A 27126-nucleotide genomic window follows, 5' to 3' on the forward strand; every position below is an offset into this window, starting at 1 on the left:
TGACAGCTAGTCCACAAATCGTTTCCACTAATTCAATTATTAGAAGAACCTGAAGAGACAAGTCTGTTGACAACTTTAATACTGCACTTAAAGGTCAAACCCACTGAAAACCAATACTGTAAATACAACTTCATTTTTTTCAGTTAAACATTTTTTTTTTATTTCTTGGAAATACAACATAATTTCAAGTCCTTTGCAGGACGATTGTTGTACATGTTATACTTATTTCTCTGTCATTTTTTTGTACTTGAAAACATGGTCACTTGTACAACAATATCATAAACAAAGCCTCATGTCACAAATGGAGCCATTGATGACAATAAATTACACTTGCCATGCTAAGGTTTTTGAGATGATACATTGGTACCTTTGTTATTACTAGATTAACCTTAAATGAAAAAGAACTTGTAATTGAATAAATATGATAAAAAGACACTGGAGATACAAAAGAAACTTCCTTCATTCAAAACGTGGCAGAAAAAGATCACAGGGTTGTTTTGGGGGAAGGTTATTCATAATTCGGGTTTTCCTTCATATGAAAAAGCAAATAGGGATATTTTTGCATATTTTAATAACATTGCTAAATCTAAAGCAAAAATCCATCTATAGTAAATACTGACTATATGTAGGAAACTGCCCTTTAATTATAACTGACATTTTAGTATGATTTTTTTTGTTTTCCTTTATGTGCAGTTTATGTTTCATAGACCAACGTCATCCATTCACACTCAAAACAGGTTAATCTATAACAGCAATGTCTTTATACAAACTAGAGGTATTTTCTAGTCTTGTTTCTTTAGTCTTTTTTCTTCAACTCTATGAAAAAGCAAACACATTTAACCCAGATGACCTTTCCCCAAACTGTAAATAATATCACTGTATTCATGTACAGAATATAAAAATCTTTCCAACAGACAAAAAGAGAGAAAAACCAAATAAAATAAACACAGGATGAGGTTTCCAGTCAGTAGTAGAGAGGCAAGTATACCGAGGATTTGTAAAGTAAAAAATATTCATAATTAAAAACAAGGACAATTACGACACTTCAACACTTCACTTTGCTCAACACTGAAATTTACAGTGGAACTGGTACTAAATTAAAATGCGACAGAAACAAGCGAAAAAACAAAATAAAACAAACTTGAGGGTGAGTAAAAGCAAATGAAAAATGCAGTGGACCTTCATTCCTATGAAACCAAGCAGGTGTAGAAGAAGTACTCAAATGCATCATGACAGACACTATGTATCATGAACCTGGCAGATCAAGCTACTAAACAAATGAGTGGGGGTCATATAGAGGGGCACATACTGTATAATGATAGCACAGGCATACTAGTGCCTGTGCAAGCAATGTTAGTAGCATAAGAGCACCATGTTGCACTTAAAATAACTTTATATAACTTAGAAAATTAGTTATCTGTTGTATTATTTAGTTTTATATTTAAACAATGTTAGATTTCATTTTGTCTCAGCTCTTGAGAGCGAAATCTGCAACGGGTTTCTGACCCAGAAAGACTGTTATTTCAAACGTGGAGCCAAAGAACTTCAGATTGTAAGGACAGACATACTCTAGTTGTCATTTGTGACAGTGGTCCAATCCACAGGTGTTCAGCAGAGGGAATAAGAGAAGGCATGCATGAGTCTGAGTGAGAGCCACACAGATCGTAAAAGAAAAAGGTGTGAATATACACGTCCACCTCTGGTCTGGAACCACGCCTGAGGGTTTAAAGAATCCAAAGACAGTCATCGTGTAGACACAGGAACAGTTTGAGAGGATTTGTCTTTGGATTCTCTCAGCCCATGGGGAGTCATCGCAGTAACCTAGACCTCTAATAAGTATCACAGCTATGGGAAGTGTGTGTGTTTGTGTGTGTGTGTGTGTGTGTGCGCACTATGTGAGGGTCTTTTTCAACAGGTGGTAGCCAGGGATTGGTGTATAGGAGGCTGGAAACAGCGGACATGCTCCACAGTGGAGCTATCCGTCTCCACCGCCTTCATGTACTTGTTGAGGATGGCAAAAATCTCATTGTTGAGGATCTGGTACTTCCTGATGCGGTCCGCCATTTTCTTCAGGGGCTGTCAAGGGCAAAATGCAATAACGGGTGTATTTAAATCATACAGCTGCAAGAAAAGGAAGTAAATACTGTGTGAGTCAATGTAGACGCTCTGATACACCCACCACATTTTTGATGATCTCGTCCTTGCCGTCCTGTCTTTGGACTTTGAGCAGGTGGTAGCAGAAGTCAAAGAGGTCAAAACGACGCTGCTGTCCCAACAGCACAATGATGGCACAGCCGGCCCAGTTCAGCCCATCACCAAAGCACTGCCTGCAAGGTAAAGCATATAAAACACAGCACTTATTTTTCCATTAATGTGACGCACATATTTAAGACATTTCTGCAAAATAACATATTAAATTCAGTACATATTCCCATTAATACAATTATGCAAACATATAGAGAAGAACCCATTATATTCTAGAGCAGATATTTTGTTTCCCTTTCTGTAACATGGCAAGTGTTAGCTTTAGTGGAAGTAGGCATTCTTGTGAGTAAATGTGGCAAGTCTTAGTCATACCCTGAAGGTTTTTTAGAGTTGCTACGGTGCCAGAGAAAGGAGGAATGTGCAAAAACGGCTCCTGTCGTAAACCAAAGTGTGGTGTCATGTGAGAACGACCAGAAGCATGTACAAGAATATAGAAGTTTACTGAAATCAGCTGTTTACCTTCACCTTACAACTTGCTTTATCATAGGTTGTTCTACATGATCATGTTTCACCACACGTGTGTTGGATGACTGAACTGCACATACGCCAGCTGGGCGTTACTCACTCTGCTGTGAACTCGTGTGTGCCCACAGGAATGCAATAGACGAACTGCATGGCGCTCCACAGGCGGTGGAACTCCATACACTCGTCAACGTGCATCACGCCGTTGGTGGGTGGAGGTCCACGCCACACGCCGTCCTGCAGGAAGCTACGGATGCGTGTCAGGATGACCTCGAACATGGAAAGGCCACAGCACAGGCGTTCTTTGGTCAGCAGGTCTCCCTCGCGGGCGATGGCAATTTGCTGGTGAAAAAATACAAAAACCACAATAACATAAAACAACAATATTAATAAATAACCATTTAATGTATTTTTCCTCTTTGCCAGACCTCCTGAAGTCAGTATGGTGTTAAACTTACTTGTGGGGTTCCCAACCTCTCAATTAGAGGCACAAGGTGGAGAGGGGCGTACTTGGCTTCCAGCCGCTTCATCCTCACCTCCAGACGCTCTCCCTCTGTGTAACACACAAACACAAGTAACAGGATGTATTTATTGTACAAAAATGAAGCCGATGTGAGTCAGTTGATTCAGCTTTTTATAATTTTCCTCTTTCCTATACCTTTGATGTAGACTCGAGGCAGAATATTCTGGAAGGGGGCAGCGTGGAGCAGATCACACACTTCCTCCTGGGACTGAGATTCAAGCACAAAAACAGAGTATTTTCATCAAGAACCTCACCCCCTATACTTCATGAACACCCTTACCGAGCATGCAGGAAGCCATGAGGTGATGATGATTTCGCTGAATTCTTTAACTTCAGTCTCAAAATCAGTCAGGGTTAGTTGTGAGTGGTGAACAACTAAGACCTAACACTACTCTTAAATGACTAAAGCGTTGAGAAAATGAGTGTAGGAGTATGTTGTTAGATTAGTCAACACTATCTCCAGTTTACACAGAGAAGGAGATAAATGAGATTTTTTTCAAGTGTACCCAGCTCTCTTTAGTTGAATCCTTTAAAATAATCCTCTGGACCATCTGAGCAGGTTTTCTCCCCTGAGGGTCTCACAGTTACAGACTGTGCACCAGACTGACCACACCGCATGAACATGTTGCTACCTCTGAATGAAAACCAGTAAAAAGCTTTCTGCTGAGGACTGTGTAGACCTGGCCTGTTAATGTGGGTTCCTTATCGTTACTGCCCACTGAACGTGTATGCAGTTCACTCTCATGCGCATCTGAGTGACTGCTTGTCCTGGCTGCGAGAACACGGACATAAAGCGGAAAGTTATGGAGACGTCTGTCTGACTAAGATGCTAAAAACTTTAAAACTATGGATGTTTTTAAGGTCCATTGAAGCAAATAGATTTATCTTGACTGTGACAGTTGTGTGTGTTGTGTGTGTGGGTTGTCTGTGTGTGTATGAATTAGCGAGAGTGCTGCAGGTGTGTGATGATAAGTAAAATCCTCATGTTCTACTGTTTGTGCTGTTGTTTGCAATAAACCCCTTGTTCAAAAAATGTCTTGGTTTAATGGTTGATAATCTAACGAACGTTAGTTATTGGTTAGTAAATTGTCAAAATGTATTTTGGCTACATGAAATGCTTGTCCATAACAGTTGTCATGGCGATTGTTAGTTAAGACAACAAGCTACAAAACAAAATGAATGCCGAGATGCAGCATCATGAAACTTCAGCTAAAGGGGGATGTGTGAGAAAAGAGAGCCATGCAATGATCAAAGAAAGACACACACACACACACACAGGCAGACCAAACCCACATACACACAAACAGCCTATGTACACAGAGGTCAGTGTAGTCAGACAGAAATGGTAGACAGAGTGAGGTAATGTTGTGTTGACAGGCATTACATGCTCCCAGAATCAGAGGAGAGAAATGGAGGTAGAAGAGTTAAGCACAAGACTGAACCAACAACCAACCAGAAATGTTTTATCACCTCGTCCATGGAAGACAAGGACAGATGATTCTGTACTTTTTTAAGACTTGATCAACCATCAGTCTTCATTTATTTACTTGAGTGACCTTTTTGGTCAAACATTTTAATTTCACTGCAATTCTCGTCCTTTTGCTTCCATGGCTGATTGGAGGTGAAACTGTGTGTGCCAAACTAACATGGTGAGAAAAGAGAGAAAAAAAACAGAAACACAGCAGCCCAAACCACCAAGAAATAGAAGAGAGGAAGATAAATTCGGTCTCGGCGTCATTGTGATACTAACGACAAGACCTAAGTCCTTACCACCTGAGGTAGTTGCCAGCGTGAAATGAAAAATAGAGTTGTATTTCAGAAAAAAACATCAAAACATCCAACACACTTGGGGGCACTCGGACCAGGCGCCTGACAGTTTCGGTATTGATTTAGGATGTGAATCAACGCTATAAATTAACCAGAAACCTTCAGGCGCCCTGGTTACAGCGCCCTGGTTGCAGCTTTCCCACATAACATCAGGGCAATCAATACCCCCCCCCACTGATCATGCTCAGTGACAACAGAGGGAAAAGAAAGTGGAGAGGTCAGAAAGAAAGAGGAGTAAGGGGAGACAATTCATGAGGGAAAAAGTACAGAAATAAAGACAACAAAGAGAGAAGGGGGGGAGAAGGAAGAAATCAAGGGGGAAGGAGGTGAAGGGAAGGGAGGAGAAGAAAAAGGAGAGGGAGAATGGGAAGGAAAGGGGGGGAAAGGAAAAGAAGGATGAGAAGGAAAAGGAAAGGGAGAAGGGGAAGGAGAAAGGGAGTAATAAGGAGGAACATGGAAAGGATGAAGAATGAAGAAAAGGAAGAGGAGAAGAAGAAGCCAACAGGAGTATAACAGTGACATAACTGTCAGATAGGGAATTGAGCTTGCAGAGGAAAAAAATCTTACCAGAGCTTGTTCGATGAGCAGACAGAAGAGGATGGCGTTCCCGACTTCCCTTAAGCTCTGGAAGACGTCTGTCTTCAGCTCAGCATACTCAATGATGTCCTTCAGCTGATGGTGAAAGAACTCCAGGATTCCTGGGGTGACAGAAAAGAAAAAATACAGCAATGAAACCCTGAAAAATCCAGGTTTTTAATTAAGAAACACATAAAATCTATTATTTAAACCCAACAGACAGTTCCTGATAGAACCTCTTTATGTCATTGATTATCTATGACTGAATCAGGTGTCAGCGGGTCTGCCCAGCCACTCTGACCCACATTTGGTCACAGCTGGGCGTTAACTGCTGAAGGCAAGATCAGAGGCTGTAAGCCAGGTACAGAACATCAGTGATCTACAGATTACTAAACCCTCCTCATAGGATATACCATCTGACAGCCCTCTAATCTGCACACACTGCTCCAGCCAAAATGCACAGTGGAAGGTCAGGGAATCAACAAAGATGATACGGAAGTAGCCGGAGGAGTGTAATCATTATGTGTGTTGCTGTCAAAAACTGGCTCTGCACTGCCCCCTATGGATGTTTTGCAGTTAGTTTCAAGTATTTTTCATCTCTGGGTATGTTCCAATATGTCAACCTTAGCATTTAGATACATGTAGCACAACATGTGATGAGAAACTCCAGAAAAAAAAGTTGTGTTGTCAGAGAGGAGTGGTTAAACACAAAAAAGGGACTGACCGACAGACCAATAACGCCATCCCTCATGTTGCTGACACCCTGCTCGCTTACTCTGACATAGTCTTTATTAAGAGAACTTAAAATAAGACATGAACTGCGCTACCAGGTGAGCTAGCACGCAGCATGGAGACGGAGGCAAGGGTTAACCTTTGACCCTTTGCTGTTTGTCTTCCTCCATTGTCTCTCTTCCCATTTCATTTACTATACTGTCGATTAAATATCTTGAAATGAAAAAAATAAGCCAGAACTGTTCAGAAGGAAAAATCAAGTAGAAATCATGATGGACGTGTACGATGGAGTTGCTGCAGTTTGAGTGAGACCGTGGGCTATAAATTTGCATTGCATTGCATTATTTCTGAAGTTGGGGCCAGGATACATGTTTATTGCTATTTTAACGAAACAATTTTGTAAAATGATTATTGACTTTTGAACTGTTTTGTGTAATGCAGAAATGACAAACTAATTTGTAAATGTGAATATGACTACAACAAATCCACTCTGCAAATATCAGAGGCAAATGTATCATTTTCAGTTTTTCCCCTCCTTCTCTAGGCAACAATTATTAGAACTTAATTACAATTTACAGCTTTAATGGTTGTAAACTGGTGTTGTCAATACTGCAGCTATAACTCCACATGCACTATGTCCTGTAACAGCCATGACGATAAGCTCACCTGGGGAGCCGTACTCGTGGCGTGGAAGGCGGCAGATCTTGGGCATGACCTCTATCAGTGTTTTTACGTACTGCAGGATGGTGCCCTGTAACTGTGAAGTGGAAGGGAAGATAGAAAGCAATGGGAAAATAAAGGGGAGAAAAATGAGAATCCTGCAAACTGGGAGGGATGGAAACATGTTTTATAGCCATATGGAGATAAATACCAGGCTTTTGACAATCTTAAGGAGCTCCTCCATCACTACAGCGATGCCCTGGTAACCAAGGAGACGGCAGATGGTCTTGAAGTGAGGCGGGCCAACAAAGTTTCTGTAGGAGCTGTATATGTGGGAGTAGGCAATGTTGAGAGGCTGAGGAGAGAGGAAGAAACACAGAGACAGTGTTAATCTGGTCTATGACAAAGTCTAAGACAGTCAGTCAGTCCGCTGCTCATTGACCTCCACTGGCTGCACCCGTCTACTCCAGCTAACACACTTCTATTTTACATCCATACTTGTATTGCTTTTCCTTTGCCGTGATTGTAAATCCCTTTGGCTCAAATCCTATTGTTTATAATGAGCTGTATAAATAAATCACAGAACAGATTTATTACTTACTACTTTATTCATGGTCTCCTACTCTTGTTAAGATTTAGCGCAGTCCCTCAGCCATGAGTCGCTTTAGATTAAAGTGTCAGCTGAATGAGTAAATGTAATGTTATGTATGAAAAATAAATCATCAGTGACACCATACCTTGGACCCATACAGGTAGTAAGGCTGCACATTAGCTGGCTTGTCCCTCTGTGGCTCCTGGGTGAAGGGGATGGCTGTACGTACAAAGCTGACACCAAAGAAATGTTAAAACCCAAAGAGGAAACAGGCGCAGTGTCTTCACAAATAGAGCGTATCAAACTTAACTAACCGGTTTGTGGATCCATTGTAGCAGTAGTTCGGGAGGAAATCGAAGTTCAGCTCCCAGAAGACGTGCAGCGTGATTCGCCCGTAGGGAGCCGAGACATTGTGGTTGGCCTCGCGGAACATGGCGTCAAAACTGTCCAGGGTCATGTGCTTGGACAAGAGCCGGTGGGTTAGTCTGTTGATCTCCAGCAGCCACTCCAGCTCCTGCACCGGAGACATACAGAAGAATTGTGAAGAAGTTTGATTTGAACACAAAGTTGGATTGGTCGGGCTTCAAAAGAATGAAGCTCAGAATTAACAGAGTGTATCATTGGTGGTTGATCTTACCACTATGGAAGTGAGGTCCTCACTCTCAAAGCGGCTGATTGCATGGTCCAGAGACTTGTACATCGCTGCAGAGATCCTCTGGGTGATCAGGCGGTTCAGGTCGATGGAGCGACCGAGCAGCTGCAAGATTCAGGAGGAACATAGAAAATCTTGTAAATATTCTACAAAAAAATGTGCAGTAAATAAAGGCTAACATGATGGCTGTCCGTCCTTACATTTGAGAAGTAGATGAGAAAATAAAAGCCTTTCACTATTCCATTACCTGCACGTGTCTCTGTTTGAGCAGCGTCTCGTAGCGGTTTGATGGAGGGTAAGGGATGATCACGCCATAGTTTTTACACTCTGCTCTGAAGCGCTTGTCAAGGAGGACACTGTGGAACACAAATCATATGTTTGGTACAAATTCAGTCGATCAAGACAAACAGTGCAAAATGCTGCTAATGCTGCTTTCAGACAGCGCCCCGGTAAAATGTGGAAAATGTGCGAGTGAGACGAGAGAATACAACAGGACAATTTATCAATTTATCCAACCACACGGTGGGCAAAACTGAAGAAACTAAAAGAATAGAAATAGCTCAAGGTGAAAAAGAGGAGCCATACATGTACGAAGTCACGGATGAAGATGTAAACTTGGAAAGACAACAAGATTTGAGATATTTTGGCAATAAGGGTCACAGTACAGTGATTTCCAAATGTGTATGTCATGTCCTGCATGTTCTACCTAGGCCCCACCCCTCGTCTGAATGTTCCTGACATTCTCCTGTTGTGAACAAGTCTGACCCAGACAATGACCTGCTGCGTTCCTCACATGAAGCTGTTAATGTCTGAAAATGACTTCATATGGACACTTCCTACCTCCCAGCCATTGCTTTGTAGTAGGCAAATATCTGATCCGCTAACTTGTAGACAAACTGGTCAAAGCAGAGGTTCACCTGAAAACCAGAAGCACATTGTGAGGGTGTTAGAGAGACAAAGATGGATGCATTTTATTTCTAAGAACGTGTCCAAGTGGCGTTACCTCAGCTTCAATTTCATCGTAAAGGAACTGCTTCTTGAACTTGGTGAGAGCGTAGTATCCGCTATCGTTATACAAGTCCAGAGGATACAGCACATACCTGGGGGAGGAAGAGTAGCAGTTACATTACAGTTTGTCTACTCAAAGTGCAAACACATTCAGTTTCACAGGGAAGTGTTTGTCTTACTCCATCATGGAGGGCTCCTTGGTCTCCAGGATGTGGTCGGTTAGGATCCAGGGCATGGACATCTCGATGGGGAACTGGATTCTGCGGCCCATGGTCAGCTCCAGGAAGAACTCTCTGAACCACAGCTGGGACAGATCACAGCACTGCTGCAAGGCCTCTGCAGCCAAGACAGAGCAGAAAAGAGAGAAGGGGATTCAATCAAATCTCTACAAGGATTTTACATTCACATGACAACACACCGGATCGTTTTAGTGACACCATTCTCACCGCTGAAGTTCAGCAGGTGTGTGAAGAAGAAGGAATGTTTGTGGAAGTCCTCTATGGCCACCACTATGGGTCCATCCAGACTGCTGCGGAGAGTCTTCTTAGAGCCACTCTTATCTGCGATCAGGGACTCCAGCATGGTGCGCACCATGTACAGCTGCAGGGGGAGGACAAAGGTGAAAAGATGAAAACTCATACTCAGGGTTTAGGAGGCAGATGTTCACAGACCACAGCAATAAAACAATATTAATAATTTTCTTTGGCTGTAATTTTCTGAAGTCAAAGACGATCGAAACATGGGGAATAATCTAGATTTAGTGCAGAGAGTTCAGAAAAAACTATTTGTCTGTCACACAAACCATGTAACAGTTCGATCTATTCTCATGTTTCTTAATCTTTCAAACTTATCTTGTATCTCTAAAATCCAACTAATGGCACATTTGTGCTCAATGTTAGATACGTACACACAAGCAGATGGAGCCTTCTGCATGTGCTCTGCTTTCATTTCATCCATACATGTGTACGCTTACAGATATGGACCAAACAAAGGAAATGGAGCAGTATCACAGGAATTAGTGCGGGGAAGTGAGGACAGTAGTTCAGGCGAGACAACCATAAGACACAAGGAAGACATTTCAACAATGAGAGAAATTTAAGAGGAAATACTTTAAGAGTTGGTGAGAAACTACAGGCTATCTACAGGCTAACTACAGGCTAACTACAGGCTATCTATATTATGTTACTTCACCCAGGCAAAGAGACAAACAGCTGCTTTTGCATTGTTCTTACATCATAACAACCTCCTCCAGAAATTCTCAGAAACTATCAACTCTGCGCTGCCCTCTAGTGGCTGTATTGCTTAACAACCATGCCAGCATAAAGGACGAATGGAAGTACGTGGGCAGTGGGATACATTGTTTGAAACGGACACATCTGTTTTCATACACAAAGGCAGCGTGAATGAGACTGTCAAAACCTATTTTCCAATAAAGTAACAACAATCTTATTAACGTGTGTTGGAACAGAAAGATTTGTCTCATTCATGAAAAACAAGTGAAATTTTAGCCGGTTCAGAAAATCCCTGCACAGATGAGAATCTTGTCTTTGAAGCTCTTTGTTTACCAGAGGCTGATTTGAGCTATGCAAAAGTTACAAAACACCATTTACTTACACAAATGATAAAGTTGTTACAATACAGGAAATTATAATTAATCTGGTTGCATGAGACCAGAAAAATAAACCATCTGAAAAGGGCCATTTTGTAAAATTTGTATTTTTTAAGTTGGATACTTCAAATAAATGTTACTAAATTGTATCTGTATTTTTCCCGATGTACATTTTTAATGAAGAATTTCTCCATGTATTTGTACTTTGAGGTGTTACTCGTGGTATGCCATATATACTGAATGGGCCCCGCTTCTTAAGAATAACTTACCTGTGTGCTGGAGGGTCCCACAGCCCTGCGGGGCACTTTAATGTCAAATCCACCTTTGGGATCCTTCTCTCCTCTCAGACAGGGGTCGTTCGGAGGCTCCCTCGCCCCCTCCCAGTCACAGACAGTCTTTCGAATGGCCTGGAGAACACTGCATACAAAGCAGGATTATAAAAGTGCAAGAGCCATAAGATTTAACTTTAATGTGCATTTAATTAGATTATCTTCATGTGCGTGTACCTGATGAGGACGTTCTTCTTCTTGCGAACAGCCTGGCGTAGAGGCTCTCTCAGGGTCATCTGAGCAAAGTCCTGCAGCGCTGCGTAGATGGTATTCCTGATGGCCTGGTTAAACACTGACTCCATTCTGCCCATCAGAACCTACACAGTTCATTACACAAGATATACTTGTTGAAAAAAAAAATCTATATCGTTATCATATACATTATTGTATCCATAAAAAAAAATCCCTCCAGACAAATCTGAAGACAATAAAAAAAATTAGCTCCACATAACTTGTCTGACTCTAAATCTAAAACTTCCCCTTCATTGGAAAAAATCAGAATATATGAATATGCTATTATTATTATTAAGTTTAACTGCTTAAGAGAAAACGTCTTCTACTTAACTGAAACGTCCTCTCTCATGTGCACAGGAGGTTTCAAGTTTCACAACACAAATGTGCAGGATGGACACTTGACTATGATTGGCTTCCAGATTCATGCTTGTACATGCAGAAATTAAAATAAGATTAAAGGTAGAACAGAGAAACCTTCCCTCTTCTTCTCCTAGTATTAAACTCTGCATATGTGTCATTCTGCTCAGTGAAAGTCAAACATCAACTGAAGTAATTTTAAAACGAAAACAAATGCTTGCACAGTGGGGCTGAAAATAAAAATGCTAAAGCCTGCAAACAGTTTAGCTTAGCATAAAGGGAGGTGACACAGGGAAACAATTAGCCTGGTTCTGTCTGAAAGTAACGACCCTTTTAAAAATAACTCTTCAGATACAGTCAGGCTAACATATTCCCCCTGTTCCCAGTCTCTGCTTAGCTCGTCAGCTGGTGCTGTAGCGTTTGCATTAGCGAACCCAGCAGCGTTGCATCAATCTTCTCGTCAAACTCTCAGCAAATAAACAGATTTCTCAAACATATTCATATTCCAATAAAGTTCAAAATATATAACATCAAAGCATTTTAGTGACTAGTTTTATATCTGTATACAGTATGCACAGGCCATAGACTGTATATGAAGATGGAGGACAAAGATGAAGCCAAAAGATACAGATTGACCAGTTGGCTTGTCGCAGTATAGGTCATAAACCCCACCTCCTCTATGTTAGTGAGTGGGACATGCTATATAAGGCTATAAAAACATGGTGAAACATCATGATTGACAGCTGAGACTGACTCCTGATTGGTTAAATGCATGAATCGGCAGGACCTTGATACCCCACGATCACTACGTGCAGACTCCGGCTCTGAAAGATGTAGCCAGCTCAAAATGGCAGAACCTGTATCCAGGATATCTTGGCCTCATTTAGGAAGATGGAGAACCATCATCCAACTTTATTTCCAGTCTATCATGTTATAACCATTTGATGAGAACACCACATACAGATCTCCTTTTTCAGAACACGCACTTCAACACCTGTCCTGGTCACCATGTGTTTTACCTGCAGCCCTTTGATCATGGCGATGACTTCCACCAGGGCAAACTTTTCTTCACTGGTGTAATTGTAACGTGTGGCGCGCTCGTACTCCTCCGCTGTGCCAGGGCAGTCCTTGTTACAGAATTTATCTGTGGGATGGACCAGTTTCCACGAGTACTGAAAGAAACAACAGAGGGCTATAAATAGACCACCTCTGAGCCGATCAATTCCAAAACCACAAACCTGTCATACCTACAGCCACACATACACACACACACTATAAGCATTTTCCCCTCCCACGTACGAACCAAATCAATCCCTCGCTTCACTCACAACTTCCATGACGTGTGTGCTCCACTTGGACAGCAGCTGCAGGCCTCTAAGAGCCAGGTCGAACAGCTCCCTGTACTCCTCGTCCGACTTCTGGCTGTCCAGGCCCGAGCCCGTCACCACTTCGCTGTTGCTGTAGCGCGCCAGCTCCGAGATGAAACGGATGTGGTCCTCCCTGATCTGCACCATCTGCTCGCACAGGTTGTACTGCGGCGAGATGCTGCTTTGGGTGCACGTCCACCTGGGCACAGAATGGAGAAAATGGAGGGTTAAGAGTGGGGGGGGTGGGCAGGAGCAGATGGCACGATGGTCAAGGATTTCAGATTTCAAAGTGGGTATACAAGTAGATTTATCTTACTTGGACTTGTTTTCTTCATAGTGGGCACTTGTCTCAATGTAACGTGACAGCTCTATCTGCATGTCTCCGAACAGCGGCACCACTTGAAGCTGAAAAACAAAAGTAACGATTGTCTCACCAACAGATCACAACCACGGGTATATTCCTGGATAAAAGAGATTAGCCTTACTTTGAAGAACTTGTCAATCTTGCTCAGGTTGATCCTCTTCTTGGCGTCTAGTTTGTAGATGTTACTCACGTTTCCATCCATCAGGTACAGACCAAAGCCCATCACCTGACACACAGAGATATTTGTTTTTACAATGATAAATGACATTGAGCCAGCAGGAGATCACACATATTGACAGTTGGTATTTTAAATGTGAATTTAATGTCTGTACCTTTAGCAGCATGTGTTTCTCACTTGGTGTCAGATACATTTTGTTCTCATAGTAGTCCACACAGATGTTGACAATGTCGGCCAAAAGTTCCTCGTAGCCAGGAATCACCTCCAGCTGTTGGTGCAGGCACTGCACAGAGACGGAGACAGAACAGGTCACGTATGATTTAACAATCATTCATTTGTGAATATTTGCCAGAAAGTGTCTGTTGGCTTTGTGAAGACCTCACAAATCAAGCCAAATGTAAATGGCCCGTGAATGGACCTTGGAATCTTCAAGTGTTTAGAACATTCTCAAGAATTAAGGCTAATTTCTTCTGCCTCTGTATGAAGAGAGAGATTTTTGTTTCAAATGATGTAATTGTCACTGCCCACATACTTCTAATGCCTCCTTTACTTCAGTATGGTTGTAATACATCCACTAGAGGGCAGTGTCAGAGAGTTTCTGACAACAACAAACATGGCCCTAGTGGCGGATGTGTTGATAAAAGCGTCCGCACTGGTCCAACTTTCCAACTTGAAAAGTCTCTCCTAAAATAAATTTCTTCCTCTTGTCCTATGATCCTCTTGCTTGGACCATTGGCTACACTGCCCCCCCACAATTTATGGTGGTACTGCTCTGTTTTGTCTGTTTCTGAAACCTTTCAGAATACGGGCATGAATAGAAATGAGATTAAAGCAGAGGAGCCTTAAACAGTCAAGTCATTGCAACATGGGTGACAAACCACAGCTGTGACTATCTCAAATCTGATCCTGGAGATTTTCCTGACGATCTCATTCAGCATATTCTTTAGGATAAATATTAGTTAAGGTTAGGCAGATCACTGCTTTATTACCTCCAAGATTCAGAAAATACTACAGGACAGATATGTACAACCTTGGTGGAAGGATGTGACATGGATGAAGAGAGAAACCGGATCCAGATAACGATGTGGATCCAGGAATTTTTATCACTTGCTCTAACATTGGGAGATTTTTTGACATTTTCATAAATTTCCCAGGAAATAATTCATGAATCGTGATGAAAGAAAATCATTCATATTTAGAGGAATGAGATCTATGAGTGTGTGAAATTTGAGAGGACTGTTGGCCCTGTGCTCTCTTGAGTGCCAGTCTAGGTTCTCTTTAATTCATACTGCAAAATGTTATCATGCAGCCTAACCTGTCACACGGCAGCTTGGATATAGCTCAGACGTTCATCCTCCTCAGTTTGTCTAGCATATCCTTTTCTGAGCTATTCATTTTGACACCTGGGAGCTCATCTTCTATAATGTATTATAGATTTGCATTTGCAGCAACCTTTTGATCAAAAGGTTTTTGATCCTGTGCCATTTTGACAAAGACTCAAAGGAGAAACAGCCCTTATTCAAACTGCAACGTAAATATGACGCACAGGGTCTGACAACCAACCTGAGTGATCCTGTTGTGGTTGGCTAAAAACATGGAGAGATTCTGGGACTCCTGGATGGACTGAGGGTCAGCCATCTTCCTCAGGAACTGAGCAGCCCTGCAGACAAGAGGAGAGAAATGTTCATCTGGCTTCTCAGAGGAAGGAACTGGATTTTCTTCGGATTGTGATACACCACCTTTTGTAGGCAGAGTGATCATTCTTGACGCTACACTTCATGTTCTTCAGTTCATCCAGCACCGCAAACATGTTGATGAACTTGCCCAGTGTGAGCAGGTAAGCCTCGGACACAAAGTCCTTCCTTCTCTCAGCGTGGCACAGACGCTTCACTTCACTACAGAAACGCTCTATGGCTTTCCGCTGTAAACACAGAGAAACCAGTATACATGAAACAGACCAGTGACCATTTCACCCAACAACAAACTATAACTATATCTATTGATTATGAAAATGTTAAACTACTAAAATATCAGACAGCTGAGTCTTACCTGGAAGTACATAAACTTCATGAGCTTGGTCACCTCAGGTTCTAGCACTTCCACTGTTTTCTCATAGATTTCCACTCTGTTGGGCTGCTCGTTGCATTTCACCTAGCGGACACAAGAGGGTGCCATCACACAACTTGATTGAGCACAGTTCAATATTTTGTTTCTTCGTAATTATCATGACTGATGATATGAGACGTTGTGTCACTAAGAATTTTTTGGGATGTATGTAAAAACTGTGCCTGTCCAGTTACTGAAAATGATATAGTGTAAAATACTAAGTTCAGGTACAGCTTTGTCCAACTAGACTAGATTCAAATATTTTTTAAAGCGAGAGTGTACTTATGTCTGTGTTGGGACCATTTTAAGCATAAACCTTTAAGATTAAGGACATTCCTATCTTTTTCATTTTGTTTAGGGTAAGGGTTAGAATTGGCTCTCAGTAAGGCTTAGGTTGGGGTTTAAATGCAACACTCTGAATGCTTTGACTGCTGCTAGGGGCACTTGCAAGTGGGGCTGTGAAAGTAAAAAAAAAGAAGATGGATAGAAGGAATAAATAAATTTCAGTCAGACAACTCACGTTCAACAGTTTATTGCGGTAGTAGAGCATAGTTTGTGTTTGGCGTCTAGGCTCCGACTCAATCGCTCCCCTGATATGATTACACAGATATGATGGGAGTGACGAGCAAATACTTGTAACCCCCCCCACCTGCAGGTGGATGCTGGGGTGGTGGAGGGGCTGAAGCAACTGGTAGCAGTGTAAGCATAGGGGTTGATGGGAAATTTCTCTCTGCTTAAATAGGCTGCCTAATAAGGTGGGTGTGTATAATAGATGATTGTGGAGAATGAGGCATGTCACATGATGTGCGTGGCTGTGCGTGGCTGTGCGTGGCTGTGAGTGGCTGTGAGTGTGTGTGTGTGTGTGTGTGTGTGTGTGTGTGCGCGTTACCTGAGGAATAGCTCTGGAGCAGCTTCTCCAGGTGTAAAGCATCACAGCGTACTCATGTCCTTCCTCCAGCATCTCATTCTGCACAAACACATAATTAATTATCAATGCACCATTGTGGCAAAATTGATCTTTGTTAGTGCATGTCTTATTTTTTGAATGTTACTACTGAAATTGTTGCAAAGGCACTTAGCAGCACAGAAAATACCAAACATTTCAGAAGAGCCACATATTCCAGGGTGAATGGGGCTTGATAAATATTTGAGCAGGGAACGATTTCCTCCATTCAGAAGTAGGTAAGACAGATTTCGCCATGACTCGCTTTAAACAAGGAGAGTCCTCAAATAGACCAGCTTCCACCTCAATGGGACTTCCCCATTGAATAGGGTTAAATAAAGCTCCACTTCCCCTCTTTACCAGTCGAATCACACTCTCCATTCATTCACCATCAGGGGAAAGAGCTTTAGTGATCCATCGGCTGCCTGATTCACTACCATCCTGTGTGAGGGCAATGTGTAATTATGCAAGTGTGTGTGTGTGGTGCTATAGGCCTAGCCAAGTCTGAACAAAGGAGCCAAATGATAATCAATTCACAAAAATACAAGGCTCTCTTTAGGGTGTGAGGCTGCTTCCCTCCGTCTCCTTTGTGTTCACTGAAAGAGTAACAGCAGCGACTGAAGACAGACAACGACAAACTTGTTTTTACCAATTACATGTAAAAACCAATATAATGACAGGCCGTGACCTGTGATTGTGGGAAAACTGGAACACAAATCTCACCATGCTGGAGTGGACCGTTGCTTGCTCTATATAACGAGCGATGCCAGTGACGAATGCGTTCCTGTCTTCGAAGTTGGTGTCGAAATTAGCCTGCAGAAGAGGGGGAGAAGAGAGTGAAAGGGGTAAACTGAAAATGTCTGAACAAATGGGGATGATGGCAAATAGCAGTGGCAGAGTTTGTGAGAACGTACCTGGTACATAATGGAGGAGGGAGGGGGTTCGATGCATGGCTGCTGGTCCGGGAGGGGCAGCTCCTCCAGCAGGTCCACGTTGGACAGAGCATCCTCCAGGGTCACATGGGTCGTCATGGTAACAAACCGTCACTCACACAACAACGCAGTCTGACAGGGAGAGAGAGGAAGTGATGTAAGATAAGGAAGCAGAAGAAGCGCCCATGCAGAAAGCAAGATGCATGATGGGATTGGATGTGTGATTCCCAATTACTTGTACATCAGCTGCATTTGCCAGAGTATGTGGGAAGACTGCTGAGTAGATTTTAATAAATAAATAAATATTTTTAGTTGACAACAACATCTGAACATCACAGATATGGGAACAAATTATGGTCAAAAAGTTTTTAAAGAGATGTTCACAAATAATTCTTGTTTACAGATACAAGGCAGAAAAATGTGTAAAACTCAGCGCTCAAAAATCCCACACTAATGACCCCGTTTTCACACTCGAATCTGATTGGATGTGGGACACTGAGGAGCCAATGACATCCTCATCCTGACAATCTACTGCACCTTTCAAGACCTATAGGACCTATAGGGCAGAGATAAAAGGGACGCAACCACCCTCATCTGAATATCAAATAAGTCTTTTCTAAACCTGGACACACTTGAATTTGACATGAAGATTTATAATAATAATAATAATAATAATAATTACTATTGTTAAAATAATTATAACATTAACATCATTATTATTATTATTATTATGACATTACAGTTTTACAGAACTTCAAACTTTGCCAATATGACGTTTTGTTAATATAATGACAAAGCAGAAAAGCTTAAAATATTGAATACTATAGCTCATAATTAAGGGGAAACAGCAGAAATAGAGTTAATTTAAGGTAAAACAATAATACAACTGCAAACTCATTGGTACTAATCATGATATAATTAATCAATTAAAATAAACACATATAAGACATAATGGGTATTGCGGATGAAAGGATTTTTGAGTTGATCTGACAGGGTTGTGGGGGCCAACTGATAGAAAAGTGGGGAACCAGTGCTGTAGCTATAGGTGAATGACTTATATATATTCCACAGTCAGAGAATGCTTCTCAGTCAGAGACATGTAACAGATATTGTCTTGACATGTCTAGACAACCTCATTTCCTCTTGTGAAAGCCGTTATGCGCTGAGCAGTGCAGAATTTCTCTGTGTTCACCCTGCACCTGTATCCCTGCTGAGGCCCCCCAACTGTTTCCTTTTCATTTTCGTATTCGACTGGAGGAACAGATAAGGCGTCTAATTCTTGAAATGCAGAGACCTGGAAATCTCACTAATGTTTGGAAGGCGAGACAGAAGTCTGGCAATGAATGACATTTAAAAAAAGAAAAGAAAAGGGCTATCTTAGATAGTGGATCCACTGGCAACGACAAAAATCAAAAGAGAAAAGTCCAAGTCCGAGTAGCTTTTATATAGATTAAAATGCTATATATGAGCACACAGGTGCATATACTATTCATGCGCATGGCTATCATTAAGGCAGCTCTCTGCCTGATTTGTCTTTAGAATAAGACCAGCTCCTCTTGAAACTGTACAGTCCCAGCCGTGCCCTCTCCTCCTCATAAAAAAGCAGCAAAGCAGTGTGTATGCGCTCGCCTGTATATCATGTGCCTCTCAGAAACGAGCGTTGTTCACGTCTGACCTGGCAGACAGCAGCGATAATAAGCTTAATATTCACAGCCAGAGAGAGCACGACTCGAGCTGAGAGGTGCCAGAGGCCAAACAGCGTGAGAAGAGGCAGAAAAACATCAAACATGGCAGTTTCTCTTCCCCTTGTTAAAGGCAGACAAAGAACTTCGAGCAACAGAAGGTAAAATGTTGCATCAACCTGTAAAGCTTGTCATATGGATTAAGTTGTGTTATGGAACCTAGATGTTCCGATGCAGATATCAGCATCAGAAATACCATGTTGACCATTCACGATGTATGTAAATGTACAATCCGATTCAACATTTATTTATATACATACATACACACATACACTCAAACAAGCATGCCGGCCCAGTAGGTTGCAATAAAGTTGACAGCATTAATCTGTCAAATACAAGAGAAGAAAGCTGAGGTCCAGTTAATATTAGAAGAGGTAGTAGTCTGTAAATTCCGGTAATGTATATACTGTATGTGTATATATAATATAGTTAGATCTAGCAGCGCTAACCAAACGTTGGAAAACCCTATTTTTGGTTGTTTCTGGCACATTTATTGTCGGTGGGTTAGCATTAGACAGAACTAGCTAAAATGTCAGCAATTTGGCAACATATCACATCGGGAAGTTCTGCAGATTTAAGACTGTACAAAAGACGAGGGGTGGTGCTAGTGTTAACAATTACAATACAACCAATGGGCCAAACAAAAACAATAGCAATCATCACTTCCATGGTGGGTTATTAGCATACAGCTGTTAAAATGTTGTTACTTTTTTTCAATGCGGGTCAGTACATCGGCCGATACTCAAAGTCCAAGCATCAGAATCAGTATTAGCAAGAGAACAATGGTTTCAGAACATCTCTTCCTTATACAGCTCATCATTTGTCCAGGCACTCAGCCACACAATGACAGTTATGGCACTCAGCACATCTAAATGTCAAAACAACCAAAATTACCATTCAGATTTTCTATCTGATGACATCATACAAAGGGTAAAAAGTGATCACAGTGACTTTCTGTGGCCAGCAGAGACACACATATGCTGACAGATGCCGATGTCATGTGACATCATAAATTATGTGAAAAAGGTGGCGGGTGGGGTTTCCGGTCACAACAAACTGTCTATGTGAACACGATGTATGTGAAGACTGCAGCTGGGTGAGGTTAACCACAAGCTGTCTTGCAAAACTTATGATGACACTTCCCTCTATGCATTAAACCTCCAGATGTCACTTTATTTAGATTTATCACTTTATTTGAGTACTGTCTACACTGTTTCTCCTTTTTGTGTTCCTTATACCTATTGTTTTAAACTTTATTTATATTTTCTATTGTATTTCAATATTTTAATAGCTTATGTTTAATGCATTATGCTTTAGTTTATAGTCTCAATTTGTGTGCATTACATAATCAGACCTCTACAGTTGTGCTCCATGCATACTCTATCATTACCTCCACCATGGAGGTTATGTTTTCATCTGTTTTTGTTTGTTTGTTTGTTTGTTAGTTTGCAATACACAAAACTACTGGAACGATTGCTACAAAACTTGATGAAAGGATGTGGTGTGGATCAAGAAAGAACCAAGTCAATTTTGGTGCCCATCCGGATAAATGGTGCAATCCAGGGTTTCCATTTTATTTAACATTGGTTTTTCCACATTTTATTGTTATGTTTCAAGAAATAATGTAGAGATCTTATTGAGACAAAATCAGACATCTGTAAAGTGCTAATATCTATGAACAGGGGAAGTTTTGTGTGGATCTAGATAATGGTCCAGAATTAATCAAAATAAGCATTTTAGGGGGTGATTCAGTTACTGTACAGTAATAAATATCCCTTTCAGCTCTATCAGACAAGGGATATTTTCCTGTGTTTAATGAAAATAGTTAACAAAAAACTTCTGAGTACATATTGTATATGCATCAGATCTCAATACATATGCAACTCTGAGTGTGTTGATTATTTAGCAGGATTACACAAAATCTACTGAATCGATTTTATTAAAACTTGGTTGAAAGGGTGGAATACGACCCGAGAAAGATCCATTTAAATTTTGGAGCAGATCTGGATAAATGGGCGGATCCTTCTCGTCATTATAGCTGATGATTCAATTCATTTATTTGTATAATATAATATATAATAATATATATAATATACATTATTTCAAGGCAAGACTTGACAAATGATAGAGAAACCCAACAGTGCCCATAATGAGCAAGCACTTAGGCAACTGTGGAGAGAAAAAACTTCACTTACTGGAAGAGACCACAAGCAGAACCTGACTGAGGTGAGCAGAGAAAAATGAGGGAGGAGTGGGAAGATGGGTGGAAAGGAGGTAAGAGAAGAGAGAGATAGGGGAGGGGAAGAGAGAGGAGAGAGAGAGACCAGGAAGAGTTGTGTACCATCAGGTTTCAGCTCTGACAGACTAGTTGTTATAATAAAATGATAGGAGTGATAATTATGGATGTAAAGATGTTATTAATGCTAGAAGCAAGATGAGTGACATTATTTTCCATTGTAGTGTTTAGTGCCAGTGACATACTGGGAGTTTTAGTCCTTGCAGATTACTTTTGCCAAACAGCAATTAGATTTTTGAAATATTTATTTTGATTTTCAAACAAAATGAGTAAAGGCCTGCAGCTCCTCAGAGATGGTGGTGCATTCCAACGAGAGCTTAGTTATGAAATGTCAGCACCACCTTTACCCGCGTGTGCTGCGGTGTGTTTGAGGACAGAATACTAAAAAGGAGGATTTTGTCATCTAGAAGAATGTGTTTCCTGTATTCTCTGAACTGCTGTGACTGCTGCACCCCCCAAATCTTTCTAGGCTCAGTTATTTTTAACTGTTGAGTTTGTAGAATGCAAAACATACAGCCCGCTAAAGCGGTTCTGTCAGGCATACAAACATGCACAGTATTGCTAAACTCCCATCTGTGCTTGGGAAACACGGGCGCAGACAGAAGCCTGGTTTGGCTGAACAAACTTTCCCACCCTATACGAGACTCTGTTCAACAGTTGGTGTGTGTGTGTGTGTGTGTGTGTGTGTGTGTGTGTGTGTGTGTGTGTGTGTGTGTGTGTGATTCTTTACAAAGCAAAGGGCCCCTTCATTCCCTTCTGGACACTTGGTAAAGTAGCTGCAGGCCTGTGTTACAGCGGAACAACAGAGACAACAACTCCTCTCAGAAGTCCCATACAGTAGTAGGACTATCAGAGGAACTAAACACAGAACATCAATGCTTTGCACAGCAAAACCCCCTCGGGTCCGTCTGACATTAAAACTAAGGCCTCTACTCATCACACACTGGGGTCAGTCCTCCTCATGACAACACTCAACTGTAAGAATCCAAGGTTGTTGAGGAGGTTCTCCAAATAATCCAACTAGAATGAGACAGAGTGGGAATAAGCATCACGAACACAGTTGATGCATCATTTGTAGGTATGTGCTGCTGGGGCTTTGTGTAAAACATCCTGCCTGAGATACACACAGGGAGAGAAAGTGTGTCAACTGCAGGGTCACACTGCTCAATGGGATCCCCCCCGCCCTGAAGGCCAGCTTTGTAATATATATTCATACACACAATAAGACGAGATCCGCTCAGCGTGGAAGAAACAGGAATCTCTAGCATTTAAATACATACACACATGACACAAACACACACACACACACACGTGTTCCAGCAGCATCAGTGCAGTCTGCAGCGTGTCATCATGTGCAGGATGCCGGCAGGCTGAGGTATGTGACAGGCTGATTGTCATTTCAAAGACCCGGCAGTGCAAAACTGTTGTCGTCCCATGATCGGTCACCCATGATGTCACGCTCACCTTTTAGACCCAACAACAATCACATAAGCGTGGCTCACATGACACACGCAAGTAGAGGAGGGTTAACAAACGAACCTAAAGTAACAGCACCAAAACTACTATTTTTACAACTATTTAAATTTACTTTATAGATTTAAATACTTCACATAACAGAAATATATCAGTGTATAAGTTTTGTTTTACTTGACTTCCCTTCCTCTTCAGCTGGTTGGTTATATATACATCTACAGGCCTTTGTCTCTTGATTTATTCAACTGTAAACTAAACTCAGCTGTCATCTGATCAAGTTGTCTAAAAAGACTATAATGATAATAATACAGATCTCACAATAGCCATATTATATATGTTATATTAGATACTACAGGGGCTGGAACTACAGCTCTATTGTTGATAAGCTTCTACAGATATTATTTTACACATTTGGCCTCTAAATTGTCAAAAAATGTGCTTTGCAGTTTCTCAGAGCCCAAGATGTCGTCTTCACATGTCGTCCTATGTCCAACCAAACATCCCAATTCTGAAGATATTATATTTACAATGGTGTAGAACAGAGAACTGACCATTGAAAAAGTTTTAATGAGGAAGTGTTTGGCGTTTTTGCTTCGTTTATTATTCAAATCAATAATCTGATGATGATGCTTCATTCCCTGCTAATGAGCTGATTGACTTACTGTATATTTAAATCCAAGATAACTCAATACCAATAAATTATATTCTCATCTAGGATCTCTTCCATACCACATCCACACTCCTTGACGTTTCTTCAACTAAAAGTATTCTTTTGATTCGGGCTTGGCAACAACAAACATAACAAATAATTATTGCAATATCATTTTTATCAATAGCAATTTGACCAAGCTTCAGTATTTACTGATATTATTGCTTATGCATTGGGTGAGCGCAGTGAGGAGGCATATAACACATAATTGCAAATAGCAAAAATCAGTTACAGTAAATAATAAAGTGACATTTATTGTGATAGTCATCATAGTCGACTGGTAAGAACAGTTTTATCTTGAAATCATATTTGGACATATTGTCCAGCCCTAATTTTGATCAATAACCCTGACTGAGTGCTTGAGTAAAAATATCACATGAATATTAAAATTATTATATATTATTAAATAATTTTTGTGCCTGGGTCAGTAGCAGCATCATCTACAGCCTCATCATTACGTCACTGCTGGCTGCTGAGGGGTTGGCGTACACATTTACAACTCCAGTGGGTCTGCAACAGTGGCAGCTTCACGTCTGTGCTGCTGCGTGACAGGATGGAGTGAGACGGTGGAGATATAATGAGTCTTTAACGACAGAAACAGAAAGAGACACAACAATGATCAGACTGGTGTGAAGCGGAAGTAGGTGAACCTGTCATCTGTGCATCATCCGCAGGCCTGTCGAAGAGTGTGTGTGTGTGTGTACTTGTATCTTTATGAGGACCATTAATAGCATATGGAGTGAGGACATTTTAATCGGTGCTCACTTTTAGTAACGGTTTGAATTTAATTTGGATGCCTATCATTAGGGTCAGGGGCTTAGGCTCTAAGGACCTTTTCCAGCATTCAACACTATCCTAGTCAGGACCAGTGGACCTCATGTCCTGGTCGTAATGAGGCAAAACATCATGTCTGAGGTCCTCGTTACGGTTAGTGATAATATGTGAACTGTGATTAGGGTGAATGTAAAGTCATAATAAGGATAGCTGCACAAACCGTGTGTGTGTGTGTGTGTGTGTGTGTGTGTGTGTGTGTGTGTCTGTGTGTGTGTGTGTGTGTATGTATGTATGTATGTGTGTGTGTGTGTGTGTGTGTGTGTGTTACGTTGGAGTAAAATAAATGCTGAATGGGAGTGAAAGCAGCAGCAGCAGCATCACATTCATCCCCTCACACACCACCACCTCCTCCCTGGCTACAAACACCGTCCATCTGTCGGTGATCCATCCATCCATCCCCCGGTGCACTTGCTCCAGCAGAGACCCTCTCCTCTCCTCACCCCACCCATCTAAGCTACGCTGCCGCTGGAAGCTAACGGGGTTCCGGGAGACGCTCTATCCGCCGCCGGGTGCCAGAGCACGACCAGACCCGGTGTCTGTGTGTTCGCTGTGATACGATGTGAGGAGGGGAACAAGAAAGGAAAGAGAGGAGGTGGAAAGGAGGCGAAACAGGCATCTCTCTCCTTCTCTCTCGCTCTGGTCTCCAGCCATCATCACTACCCAGCGCACATCTTTAGCGCTGCGGCTGCATCCGCCGCTACATGCAGCACGTACCTGTAAATTTCATGTCCGTCCGCAGAGACGCGAGGGCGGCCGGACGGTGTCGCGGTGTCTGGAGCTGCTGGTCCGACGATTCCTGGGTTTGAGCCGTTTTTCTGTTTTCTCCTTTCCTCCGCTCGTCTTCTGCGCCGATTGATGCTCCAGTTTCGCCCAGGACCGACCCAGTGCTGCTAATCCACCCCACACAAAGAGCAGAAAATGGCTGCAAGTGCATTTTCTTAAAGGCACAGGCACAGCGGAGGGATGGAGGCAGGGGAGGGGAGGTTATTCTAGGCCCCCGACGTGATCTGCTTTTATAGTTCTGTGCAGTATATATGTAATTATCACTCTTTATTTTCATCAATAGATAGCAATGCAACAAATATATATATATATATATTGCACAGTTTCAAGGGGAGCTTCACCGAAAAATGAAAATTCACTCATTATCTGCTCACTATATATGGATGGAGGTGTGGGTGAAGTGTTTGAGTCCACAAAACAGTCTCAGGGATAAAAAGCTTTGCAGCCAAATCCAACACAATTGAATTAACTTCACCCACCCCTCCATCGGCACAGTGGTGAATAGATGAGTACATTTTTTTGGTGAACTATTCCTTTAAAATCACCTTCAATCAGCAGCAAAATTCAGTATTTAATCCTAACAGAAATTATATTGTGATGTTTATTGTGATCATTATCGATACTGACTGATAACTGACTGAAAATATTTATCTTGGTATAATTTTTGGCCATATCAACCAGCCATATATAGTAGGCCTGTATTTCAGCTCATTCTTTTATAATTCACAAACTATAAGATTTGCTCACGCAGTGTTTAACCCAGTTCTCTCTCTATTTTCCCACCACAGCTGAGCCACATGAAAGCACCATCACGGCTTTTGTTGGGCCTAATGCATCCAATTAGGATGAAGATAAAGAGCCATTTAAATACGGTGGCCCTGAAGTGCAAATAACAACATCAAATCCCAACTAATCACTAAACACAACTGCAGATAAGAGAACACAATGACATAAAGTTAAAACAGAAAAGGTAAACTCGGTACCTGCTATCAACATGGATGACTGCTGATTGGACGGATGCACTGGAAGGCAGAAAAGCTGACAACACAAGTTTTGTGATTCGTTGTCGTGTTTTGTTTTTTTCCATTGTGTTTTCTTATTTGTCACCATGTTCTCTTATTTTCCGTTGTGTCTTGTCATTGTGTTGCGATTAACAAGGATGCAGATTCTCAAAAAGGCTTATTTGGGCTACAGCATCACCTGTCACCTGCAACTGCCTGAAAACAGAAACTGATGAATTTCCTGTTACATTTTAATCCCACATTCTCACAACATGGTCCCAGGATTTATGACTGATTTATCGTCTACTTGTGACGGACATATCAGTATCAGCATTTAATCTTGCCAACATGTGCCAATATGAAAACACAGAATAAAACAATGCAGAAAAGATGTGCATTTTATTTGTATTTCCCTAAAAATATGTGTAGTGTCTTCCTTTAATTTAAATTGTATTTGTAAAATATAAATCCTCAATTACATTTATTTGTCATAAAGGTCTGAAAGGGACAACGTAAAATTAGCTTTTTTTCCTTTTTTAAACATTGGCTAATTTGCTCATTAGCCCCCAGGG

The 27126-nt window shown here is 41.5% G+C and overlaps 1 protein-coding gene across 2 annotated transcripts; it reads right to left on the reverse strand.

Moving 5' to 3' along the window:
• Positions 1-61: 61 nt before the first annotated feature.
• Positions 62-25727, reverse strand: cyfip2 (cytoplasmic FMR1 interacting protein 2). Of its 2 annotated transcripts, XM_069531108.1 has the most exons (30): positions 25485-25727; positions 17699-17848; positions 17508-17597; positions 16731-16808; positions 15785-15886; positions 15475-15656; positions 15299-15395; positions 13890-14018; positions 13679-13783; positions 13510-13598; positions 13155-13392; positions 12846-12998; positions 11413-11552; positions 11176-11323; positions 9744-9897; positions 9477-9633; positions 9293-9389; positions 9130-9206; positions 8537-8645; positions 8275-8394; positions 7952-8151; positions 7783-7870; positions 7257-7400; positions 7052-7142; positions 5645-5775; positions 3386-3458; positions 3186-3280; positions 2831-3069; positions 2180-2327; positions 62-2076 (listed from the first exon to the last, which is right to left on the reverse strand). In XM_069531108.1, exons 2-30 carry the CDS (start codon positions 17813-17815, stop codon positions 1909-1911), a joined length of 3759 nt encoding a protein of 1252 aa, XP_069387209.1. In that variant the 5' UTR covers positions 17816-17848; positions 25485-25727; the 3' UTR covers positions 62-1908. The 2 variants fall into 2 exon arrangements, with proteins under 2 accessions (XP_069387209.1, XP_069387210.1); XM_069531109.1 differs by lacking the exons at positions 62-2076; positions 2180-2327; positions 2831-3069; positions 3186-3280; positions 3386-3458 and adding an exon at positions 4878-5023.
• Positions 25728-27126: the final 1399 nt, after the last annotated feature.

Source organism: Paralichthys olivaceus, chromosome 9 (genome assembly GCF_024713975.1).
Source record: "Paralichthys olivaceus isolate ysfri-2021 chromosome 9, ASM2471397v2, whole genome shotgun sequence".
Taxonomy (NCBI): Eukaryota; Metazoa; Chordata; class Actinopteri; order Pleuronectiformes; family Paralichthyidae; genus Paralichthys; species Paralichthys olivaceus.

Excerpts from the sequence above, each read along its gene's own strand:
- cyfip2 (XM_069531108.1), bottom strand. The coding sequence starts at position 17,815 with ATGACGACCCATGTGACCCTGGAGGATGCTCTGTCCAACGTGGACCTG. Across the intron at positions 11,553-12,845 it reads CCATGATCAAAGGGCTGCAG|GTTCTGATGGGCAGAATGGA; the intron begins GTAAAACACATG and ends TGAACTGTGTAG. Across the intron at positions 7,401-7,782 it reads ACTACCTGTATGGGTCCAAG|CCTCTCAACATTGCCTACTC; the intron begins GTATGGTGTCAC and ends CTCTCTCCTCAG.